The 11450-nt window shown below is 41.4% G+C and overlaps 1 protein-coding gene across 1 annotated transcript; it reads left to right on the top strand.

Moving 5' to 3' along the window:
• Positions 1-273: 273 nt before the first annotated feature.
• Positions 274-10385, top strand: SLC35G1 (solute carrier family 35 member G1). Its single transcript, XM_004369949.2, has 3 exons — positions 274-483; positions 5370-5550; positions 7814-10385. The coding sequence occupies exons 1-3, from the start codon at positions 300-302 to the stop codon at positions 8547-8549; spliced, it is 1101 nt and encodes a 366-aa protein (XP_004370006.1). The 5' UTR covers positions 274-299; the 3' UTR covers positions 8550-10385.
• The last annotated feature ends 1065 nt before the right edge of the window (positions 10386-11450 follow it).

Here is an 11450-nt window from a genome sequence, read left to right on the forward strand (position 1 = left end):
AGTGGTCCACTGTGTCTTGAAAAGTCTGGCTCCAAGCCACCGGCCCGTCTGGCCTGACCGCATCTGACGGATGGACGGCTTCGGGCCAGCTGTGGGACTCACAGCCTGAGGCGACCTCCTCATAGCAGGAGGCGCAGGAGCTGAAGGTAACAGGGCAGCAGAGGTCGAGGGCACGATCCCCCCGGAGGAGGGAGGCCGCGCGCATGCGCGCCACGCCGGCCGGAAGAGCGGGGCAGCCGAGAGAGGCTGCTGGTGGCGCCACACGCCGCCACGGCCGCGAGGAGAACGCTTGACGCGATATGTGGCCCCTGGACAGTACCGGGGCTGCGGACCTGCTGGAGCCTGGTCCGTCGCAGCTGCCGCCAGACGCCGCACCCCCTGACGCGAGCGAGGAGCCCGCGGCCGCCGAGGTAGCGGGAGCGCCCGGCCCGGGCAGGTGCTGGCTCTGCAGCTCCTCGCCGTGCGGCTGGTGTGCGGAGCGGGGTGAGTACCGGGTGCGGCGGGGGCGTGGGGCTCGCCCCCAGGGGGCCCGGGCAGGCGCTGGCGGGTTAGTGTCCCCACCACTACTGGCTGAGCGCAAAGCGGACCGTGCGCCCACTCCCTCCCGCCCGGTGCTGGGGGAAAACCCTCGAGTTGTCTGCCGGGGGGCTGCAAAACAGAAGCTCCCTGCACTCCTCCGCCGGCGCGGAGGTGGAAGAAAGTTTCTGCCTGTGCTTGGAACCGCTTTTGCATTCTGCGGCTGCGCTTATGATTAAAGTGTTGCGGGCAGGACCGTGGAGTCAGATTGCCGATCGGTGCGCCCTGCGCGAGGTCAGCGAGAAAGGCCATCCTGCACCCGGGCCGAGGTCGGGAGGAAGCTGATTATGAAGACTGATCTCGGTGGTAAACGGTGTTCACCGAAGAGCACGTTGAAAATGTTTGTCCCAGTGTCTTAGAATCTTGCAGAGGCAGAGTTGAGTGGGACTACTGGTTCCTAACCTTTTTGGAATACGAGAATTTTTTTTAACAACTGATGCAAAACGAGGCAGAGGCACAATCTTACGTACATTGTTAAGGGCTTCACGGACCCATCCCCAAAGCCAGCGACCCTGCTTGGAGAACTCTTGATCTTGTTCATATCCCTCCTTTGACAATTAAGGAAAGTGAGGCCCAGGAAAGTTAGGGTTTTGTTTTTGGTTTTGCCCAGTAGCGGGAAGGAGAGGGGAATATGAGGGTGCAAGTCTGGGTAGCACCACGGTTAGGATCCCAGTCAAGGGCCCTTTCCACTGCCCACTAGCGCTGCTTTAAGCACATTCTTCCATAAAGCTTACCACCCATGTGGAGCAGCTTCCTGGGATAGAAGTCTGTCCCTGGAAGAAGAAGGAAATAGGTAAATCTCCTTTTAAGACAGTTATATTGTCTGCAGATCCTCCATGAGTGTGAATCCAGTCGACAGCAACTAACAACACCACTGTCTGCAGCACCTCATCCTCTGGGTCTCCTCCCATCACTGTGACCTGAGATTTCCCTCGTCTCTGCATGTACTTCCCCCAGTTTAGAGAGGCAAACCCTAAGAAGATGGTTCGAAAGGCTAACAGAAATTATCAGACTTCTGATCATTTATGCATGGGCTACGAGCACTCTGCACAGTAGCTGGTGCTCCCAGAGCAGGGGTTACCCCAAGCAGGGTTGATCAGATGTCTGGCCTTTGAAGAGGTTAGTTTCTCAACTTACCACCTTCCTGTTAAATGTCATTCTGGTAGAATGCTGAGTCAGCCCTTGCAAATGCTAAAAGTTTCCCGTTTGTGAACCAAAGAGGAATACTGTACACTCAGGCACCACATGGCAAAATGACAAACTTCTGTAAGTGATTGCACTTAAGAATCTTGTGGGGTCTTTTAACTTCTAAGAAAGTTGCTGATGGTAAGACTTAATAATAGCTCCTGTAAAACGATCAGGTAATATTCCAAAAACAGGATTGCCATGGAAATAAACAACTGTAATATTGTCGTTGAACTTTGTGACAGTATGCTTTTAGCCCCTTGATCTAGTTGGTTATCTCAACAAAGCTCATTTTCAAGCTCAGGTTGAAAATTGTTTCCCAATTTCTTATGTTCTTGGATGACCTTAACAGGCAGTGTATAACTGTCGTTAAGACACTTATTTACTTTCTTTAGGGACAATGTGGGTCTTAGATTTAAGCAAGAGGAAGAATTGGGCTTTGGGCCTGTGCCTCACAGCCTCCTGGAAGGAGTGAGTTCTATAAGACAGCAGTGGTTCTCAAACTAGTGGAGCTTTTTACAGTGACAGAAATTCTGTTTGAGTCTGATGGGGCTTGGGAATTGAATTTTTAAAAGTTACTCAAGTGATTCTAATTCACACAGGGTTGTGAATCATGAGTTCAAAAGCGGAGGATAGAGAAGCTAAGCAACTTTTCAGTTTTCTTCTATGTCAGGAAATTACACTGTGGCCACCTGTTTAACGAGGGTGAGGACTAGTTCTGTTTAGACAATCCTCAGTCTCTTACCGAATAATAAGTATATTTCAGTTCTCTGTGTCAGTCGAGATGAGCAAGAGAGTAGAATAATTAAGTGGCATTTGCTTATATAATGTACTTCCATGTTCATATGCCACTGCAAGTATATCTAATACTTTGACAACTCTCAACAATTCAAATTAACAAGTAGACCTTTTAACAACATCTAGCCTGTCCCAGTCAGGAGGCAAAGACTTTAAATGTTTACAGGCAATAAAATATATATACAAGCACATGTATTTTAAGGAATAAGATAATCAGGGCCAAGGATGTAAAATTTTAGAAGAGTTAAAGTATTGTGTTAAATTAAAATATTCTGGAGAAAGATTACCAAGTTTAGGTTGGAGAAGATCCTTGAACTATAGACCAGGGAGATGTTTTCTGTCCCTGATCTTCTCATTCCGTTCTGTCTGAGGGTGTAGGTTCTATGTATGGGTTGGGTTTCTTTTAAGAAAAACTGTTTGATTTGGACCTGAATTCTGAAATTTCAGAAGCTAAATGTGAAGGCTGACCACAGCCAAGGCATGTACTTTGTGGTGCTTAAGTTGGAAGTCGTCTAAAGCTTCCTTCTCATGGGCTGAATTGGCCTGTGCAGTTGGTTTCTGCAGTATACGAGCACGTAAGTCCAGAACACAACGTGGGGGATTCTGGGCACCTATAACACATAACCTATAACATGGAGACTGCTAACTCCCAAGTCAGTCTCTTCAGCTGTACCCCTAGAACAGTAGGAGGTGAAGGCCTCTGGAGAACAATAGCATCTTTGACTGCAGAAGGTCAGGCTGTAGAATGCCCTGGAAAGACTGCATTGTCATGCTTTGGTCCTGATTTGCGAAGTGTCACTTGTGGGCAAAAGGTATCTAGCTAGCATGATGATGTTGAAATCTACTACTAGGTGTTTGCGTTTATCAGAGAAGGACATTTTTTTAAAAAATATTATTACGCAATACTGTTCCATAGCTGAGTAAGACATTGTGAATTCCCAGATTGGAACGATAATCCTGGTTTTACTACAAATTGCCCGTGTCCACACATCCTTCAGCTCCACTCTTGCTCTTAACTGATGAGGGCCAGTTGTGTTTCCTTCTTTTTTTCCTCGTTTTTGTGTTAGTTTCAAAAAAGATTTCAAAAAAAGGAATATATTTCTCATGTATGGTTTCTCTTTTAGAGAGTTCTCTGCTTATCCGGTTCCATTTTGCTCTCCTCTGGGTGTCAGGGGAGTAAGATTGAAGAGGTTCTACTCCTCTTATCATAGGAAACTAAGACATAGGAAGGTTAGTGGCTAAAAAAAAGTTTAATGCCCACGTAGATTGTCATTAATGGATTGAATATTTGAGACCCTAGAGAAGGCTGTCTCCTGGTTCAGATCAAGCCCCTCTGCCCCCCCCAAAAAAAACAGTTGCCGTCATGTCGATTCCGACTCATGGCAACCCCATGTATGTCAGAGTAGAATTGTGCTCCACAGGGTTTTCAATGACTGTGAGCTTTCAGAAGTAGATTGCCAGGACTTTCTTCCAAGGAGCCTGTGGGTAGATTTGAACTGCCAACCTTTCTGTTAATAGCCAAGCATTTGGGCCACCCAGGGACTACTAGATCAAGCCAAGAAGTAGATATTAGATGCCAGTCATGTGCTAGGCACTTTGGTGTCAGGGGAGTAAAGACCAGGTCCCTGCCCTTGAAGAGTTTATGCTGTAAATGGAGAGATAAGTCATAAACCATGAAAAGTTTGATAAAGATTTGATTAACAGGTCAGGATAAGAAAATGAAGAGCATAGTCTCAGATTATGCCGTCGCCAGTTGTTAGAGTCTGAGTCTTTTCATGAAGTTCTCTCATATTCTTTCCTTCAGCAAATATTTATAAAGGGTCTGCTGTATGCCAAGTCTGAATAAGCCCAATAAGGTCCCAGCCCTCGAGGAGCCCACAGCCTTGTAAGGGAGGTCAGATAGATCATCAACAAGTAACCATATAACACAGTTGTAAACTGTTTTCCAGAAAAGAACACTTTCTGCATTAAAGCCGAGTTCACCAATAGGATGGTATAAAATATTATCATTTGGAAGCATTTTCACTTGCCATTTCTTAAAGATTTCTCTTGCTGTCTTGGCAAGCTTTCTACTTCTTGTTGACATGTAAGTGAGCATCATGGTTTGAATTATGTCCCCCAAAAGTGTGTATCAAGTTTGGCTGGGCCATGATTCCTGGTACTGTGTAATTTTCCTGTATGTTGTAAATCCTGCCTCTATGATGTTAGTTAATGAGGGAGGATGGGTAACAGTTGTGTTAGTGAGGCAAGACTGGATCTATAAGCCTGGATTGTGTCCTTAGGCAATCTCTTGAGATATAAAAGACAGAAGTGAGCAGTGAGACGGGAACCTCAGACCATCAAGGAAGCAGTGCCGGGAGCAGAGCGCGTCCTTTGGACCGGGGTCCCTGCGCCAAGAAGCTCCTAGTCCGGGGGAACACTGATGAGAAGGCCAAGAGAAAGAGGAAGCCTTCCCTTTGGAGCTGACACCCTGAATTTGGACTTTTAGCTCCTTTACTGTAAGAAAATAAACTTCTCTTTGTTAAAACCATCCACTTGTGTTATTTCTGTTACAGCAGCACTAGATGACTAAGACAGTGAGGGATGATCCTTCCATGAGACAAAGGAAATCCATTTTATAGGGCCAAACTGCCACTTATGACCCTTTATAATTGTTGGGGGAAATGGTATAGATCTAGAAAATGGTTATGCTTAGGAGGTAGTATTTGTAGATACCCATTAGCAGTGTTCCATTTTTCTCAGTTTCTGAGTGAAAAATGATAAAACATACACTTGGGAGCAAGAACTAACCAGAATTTAATCTTTTTCAGAAGCCAAGAAGAAAGGACCCTGCCCTGGACTTGGCTTGTTTTACACATTACTGTCTGCCTTCCTTTTCTCAGTGGGTTCTTTATTTGTTAAAAAAGTACAAGACGTCCATGCTGTAGAAATTAGTGCATATCGATGCGTGTTCCAAATGCTGTTCGTTATCCCTTGCTTAATATACAGAAAGTAAGTATTTCTTAACGGCAAAGTAGAAGATGTTAATAAATGTTTGTAAATCTTTTGACCTGCCTAAATTATTTACTCTGCAGTATCTGCTCTATCCCACCCGTAGATGTACCAGTTCCTTTATCTGTTGGCTCTGATTAGTGAAAAGTCACAAGGATCCACCCACAGAAGATTCTCTCACAAGCGCAAACCATGTTCCCAGCAAAGGGGGAGAAAGAGATTTAGTTAATCACCCCCTTCCATTTTGAAAACAATGCTTTCTTGTGTACTAATTCCCCCATCTTATACCATCCTCCCGTTTTTTCTTTGGTATAACTCATATTTGGGAAAAAAACAGTAAATGAAAGAAAATAGTAGTGTTTCCTAACATCAGTGGTTTCTTTAGAAGAACAGGCTGGTCTCTTAGCGGAGCAGACAGAGGGTTAAAGCAACAACATAGGTCTTCCCAGGGGGATGGTGTGGGGAAGGGGAGAGGTAACCTTAAGAAGGCCTTTTTAACTACTTTCATATTCTGTGTCCTCATCTAAACTGGAGAGAATCATACTTCTGCTTTCTCTACCCAGAAAGGTGGTTGCAATGGTCAAATAAGATTAATTAAATGTGAAATCACTTAGTGTAGAATGTGAGGGTATATGAGATATTCCCTTGTCCTCACAGTACTCTCCCCACCCAATCCCTGTTCCCCTTCCGTATGGACGCCCGACTCCCTGGGTTAAAATTACACCTCCCACACATCATTATAATCTCCACACACCCCACTGTACTTAGAACCCTGGGAGGAGAGACCAGCTGGGTTCCTGGTGTCTGGCACGTTCTCTCTTTGGGCAGAGGTGCTGGCACCTCAAATTAAAAGCTAGAAAGAAAATTATAAAGGCAAAACATCCCTTTTCAGTCACTTGCCACCAAAGTCTCCTTTTGTCTCATAACATGGTACAGATTCACTTAGAACAGTCTCACTCCATAGCATGAATATTGTCAATTTCCTGTGTAAGTATAGTCAAGTCACACTAGGAAATGATGGTAAAGCTTCGGAAATTTCTAACAGTAGCAGCAGAACTGATGCAACATAATCACCTCTGCTTTAGAATAAAAGTATTGTCAGGGGAAGGGCACCAGAAGAATTTCCTTAAATCCTTGGCCCTAATCTGCTTTGGGAGCCCTGGTAGCACAGTGGTTAAGAACTTGGCTGCTAACCAAAAAAGGTCGGCAAGTCCACCAGCCGCTCCTTGGAAACCCTATCGGGTAGCTCTGCTCTGTCCTATAGAGTCGCTGTGAGTCAGAATCAATGGCAACGGGTTAGTCTGTTTTGATCTGTTTTTTGTTTCACTATCATATAAGAACCTTTGCCCTTCAAAGTATGTGCCAAGCAAGATCATGCTTTCGTTGCTGACTAGATACCCAGGGGTTTCCATGTCAGGTCTAGATGCTGCCCTTGTCGGTGAGTTGCACCCAGCCAGGAACTAATACACAATTGGTTTTTAGTAAATATTTAATTGAAAAAAAATTTGAGTAGCATTAATTATACTTACCCAAACATTACGTGTTCTTTTTCAGTGTGTTTTTCTCATTAGACCAATGAAAAGTTGTCTCACATTCAATGACTACAATAAATTTTAGCACTGCTTCAGCATTCATAGATTGGAAAGGCAAGCTAGCCAGGGCTAAGTTTCCTTACACGGGGCAACTAAATCTTAAAATTGCATTTATTATAAAAATAACACATTTTCATTGAGGAAATTTTGGGAAATAAGTATGAAGAAGGAAATTTGCCTGTGCATCTACCTATGAGGTATAACAATTGTTAATGCTTTAGCATATTTTCCTTTCTTTTTTGTGAGCTTGTGTATGGTTCTGTGGGAGAAAGACCTAGCAATCTGTTTCCATAAAGATTATAGCCAAGAAAACCCTGTGGAGCAGTTCTACTCTGTCATATAGGGTCACTGTGAGTTGGAATCGATTTGACAACACGTAATAACAGCAACATATACTCATATATGGGGGAAATGATACCTATATTTACTGAATTACAAATATAGTATTTTGTAATTCTCTACTGTAGTATTTTTACTTATACTATGAATACTTTAATATCATTAGCTGTATTTAGAAAACATTAAAAGTTATATAGTATTCAGTTGTGGATATTACCATAATTATCATTCATTTATTTTTTATATTTAGGTCTTTAAAATAATTTTAATTAAAAATTGTGATTTAAAGACAATTACCGAATTAATATATATTTCTTCATTTGAATTTACAGAACTGGGTTTATAGGCCCAAAAGGTCAACGAATTTTCCTCATTCTCAGAGGATTCCTTGGTTCTACCGCCATGATCCTTTTATACTATGCTTTCCAGACAACATCCCTTGCAGATGCCACAGTTATCACGTTTAGCAGCCCAGTATTTACGTCTATATTTGCTTGGATATTTCTCAAAGAAAAATACAGCCTTTGGGATGCCCTCTTCACCCTGTTCACAATCATTGGAGTGACCCTTATTGTGCGACCACCATTTTTGTTTGGTGCTAACACTAAGAGTATGGAAGAAAGCTATTCAGGCCACCTTAAGGGAACGTTTGCAGCAATTGGACATGCCATATTTGCTGCATTGACTTTAGTTATCCTAAGAAAAATGGGAAAATCTGTGGACTACTTTTTGAGCATTTGGTATTACGTAATACTTGGCCTTGTGGAATGTGTCATCCTCCTCTTTATATTAGGAGAATGGAGTCTGCCTTCCTGTGGATTGGATAGGCTATTTCTCATACTCATCGGACTGTTTGGTTTGGGGGGTCAAGTATTTCTCACAAAAGCGATACAGATTGAAAAAGCAGGGCCAGTAGCAATAATGAGGACTATGGATGTGGTTTTTGCTTTTATCTTTCAGATTATTTTCTTTAATGACGTGCCAACATGGTGGACAGTGGGTGGCGCACTCTGCGTAGTAGCCAGTAGTACTGGAGCAGCTATTCATAAATGCCAGAGTTCCAAATGAGGCATAATTGCTAAAATATATTTTTTTCAGCACACCATTACCCAATTCAGACACACTACACACACACCCCTGCAAAATCTGCTTTTACTTCCTTGATTATATTTAATAAATTTTCTAATTAAAGTATCATTTTTGAATGTGGTATGTCTTTAGTTAAGAATAGTCAGTCTGGTCTAGCAATTTTTTTTTTAATAGCTTTGGTTTTGGTTTTTTTTGATGGGGTGGCATCGATCAGAGGATCATTACTTGAGGAAAAAGCTGCAAAGATGTTTTATGACTGGTATAACTATATGAAATATTTTTTAAGTATATTTTTGGTACTGATGGGGTATGAGTGAGAGGAAATTTTAGATGCTCTTTTAGCAGTGTAGGAATTAAGAAACTGATAATAATGCTGCTGTAATTAGTATTATGTTGATAATTCATTTGCAATATTATTCCATTTAGGAGGCCAAAGCTGTAACTTAGAATAGGTATCTACTTAAGATTTTAATGATACAAATGAATTTACCCTATTTTCAAAGCTTTTATAAGTGATTATCATTTACTTAACCCATATTTGTGCCTTTTCATTTTAATGCTGGAAATTTTTATGTAACCTTTAAAAAAGTCTTTAAATCTCTAGAGTTACCGAATGGTTCCATTTCAGTGGCATTAGTAAGTGCAGCTATCATTCTGTAATTTTAATTGTCCTCCATGTTTTTGAACCCACTAAATTTTTCCTAACATTCTAAGATTTGGGGTTTTTAAATAACAAGAGAAATCTTGGCATGGCCATGTGTACATTTCCATCCTAAAGTGTTTCCCCTCATTAGAAATATAATTTTCTATAAATTCTCTTTGAATTTATAGTGTGATGCCAAATAAAATTTCCTCAGGCTTTTATTAGGTTGAGCCATATGAAATTGCCAACATTTGACCATTTTTAAATTACAAAAACTACAGTTTCATATGGTTCACCCTAATAGACACCTCTCTTACACTCTAGACCAAATACTTAGAGGACTTTGGAATATACATATATATTTAAGTAACTTTTTAAAGCATGATAAGGCCATTAAAGTTATTTTAATAGTCTTTTTCCCTTATGGAATTGTATGTGATAATGCTTCATGTTACATGTTAAAATGTAAAGACCTGTGAATCCATTGTTGGTTGACTTTTGTAGTGTCGTGAATAGGAAAAAAAAAGTTGTAAAATTCTGGTATACCAGTGTGATGTTCAGTGTCAATACTGCACCGTGATACTAACATTATGAACTCAAACAACACATTTTATATTTGGAACTTCTTCAGGCAAATACTCTGCAGTAAAGAGGAGAATTAATATCTAGAAAGCTTCGGAGGTTAATCAGGAAGTGGGGAGTACATACAAATGATTCCTTGTCACAATGAACCCTTTATTGGTGAAGCTATAATGGCCTCCAGTTCTCACTGTGTCAGACATAGCATCTGTTATTATCTTAAGCCTGCAGAGTTGAAAGATGATGGGCTCTTCCCCACCCTCTCATCACAGTTCTTCCAAAGTAAGGAGAAACTTGGCTTCTGGGATTTATGCCTTGGTGAAAAAGGATCATTTCCAGTAGTTCCAGGAAGGAACTTTTGGCTTGCTGATCTTCTCAGACCCTTCCCATCTGGCAAATCCTAAATGAAATCTCGTTAGGGAATTATCTATATCATTACAACTTGAGCCTAACCCACGGTATTGGAATTTAGAGTTTCAAAAGAATCGTTTTGCAAGTGTCTTGGATAATTATAGAATGGAAGCATTTTAGAGCTCCAAGTTCTCTTAGAAATCATTTTGTAGGAGCCATGCTCCACAGATAAGAATGCTAGAGAGGAGACCTGCCCAAGATGAGTCTCCATACCCTTCTCCCTCTCTTAATCCCATGATAAAGTAATGAAAGTAAACCACTACTTGAGCTACCTAAGGTAAATTAACTCTCAGGGAACCCTCTCCCAATTCTTTACCTTGCACAATAAAAGAACCTCTGGGTCCTTGAAAGTTAGATTTCCTTTGGGCCTGTGCACTAGAGACATGCTTTATTTCAGCAGTATGGTTTAAATACTTGAATATCACAATATATGACCAAGTTTGGAGAAAATGTTTCTTCTCCCAGTTTTTACAGGGTGTGATTCTTAAACACTTTTATAATGTCCAAGATGTATACATGGATATGTATTGTAATAATTTTGGGTGTTTTTATTTTGCAAAGATTGTATAGTTTCTATATCTTGAAAAGGAAAATATTTTCAAAAATCATTTTTATTTTATAAGTGCTAATAAAATTAAAATGAGAGAAAGCTATATTTTGGTTTTTATGATTATAGCAAATGTTCAGCCTAATATAACTTATTTGCCATGTCATCCATGGGCTTCAAAGTTCATTTTATATTGGAAATTGACCCTCTAGCCATTCAGCTGTGATGCTGTCTCAACTTTTAAATTGTTACTCTGTTCGTCTGATACTTTCACTTCATATCCAACATCTCCAAAACATAAAGGCTCTAGTCTTCTGTTCCAATGAGGCCTTCATTCTTCTAGACCCCCAGAGCTTGGAGTAGCTTTGAATTCTGTACTTCTCCCGAAGTTACTCTGTTATTGGAGCCCTGGTGGCACAGTGGTTAAGAGCTCTGACTACTAACCAAAAGGCTGGCAGTTAGAATCCACCAGCTGCATCTTGGAAACCTTATGGGGCAGTTCTCTTCTGTCCTATAGGGTTGCTAAGAGTTGGAATCGACTCAAAGGCAATGGGTTTATTCTGTTATTAAGTCCTGCAACGTCTTTTATTCTCTTGTAGATTCACTTTTTCCTTGCCACATCTACTGCTACCATCTTAGTCCAAGACTAATCACCTCACACCTGAATTGCCACAACAGTATCCTAATTGGGTTATCTGCT

The sequence above is a fragment of the Trichechus manatus genome, unplaced genomic scaffold (assembly GCF_000243295.1).
Source record: "Trichechus manatus latirostris isolate Lorelei unplaced genomic scaffold, TriManLat1.0 scaffold00007, whole genome shotgun sequence".
Classification (NCBI taxonomy): Eukaryota; Metazoa; Chordata; class Mammalia; order Sirenia; family Trichechidae; genus Trichechus; species Trichechus manatus.

Bases quoted from the DNA above. Each gene is read 5' to 3' on its own strand.
- SLC35G1 (XM_004369949.2), top strand. From the start codon at position 300: ATGTGGCCCCTGGACAGTACCGGGGCTGCGGACCTGCTGGAGCCTGGT. The intron at 484-5,369 runs GTGAGTACCGGG...AATCTTTTTCAG, and splicing joins CGGCTGGTGTGCGGAGCGGG to AAGCCAAGAAGAAAGGACCC. The intron at 5,551-7,813 runs GTAAGTATTTCT...TTGAATTTACAG, and splicing joins CCTTGCTTAATATACAGAAA to AACTGGGTTTATAGGCCCAA.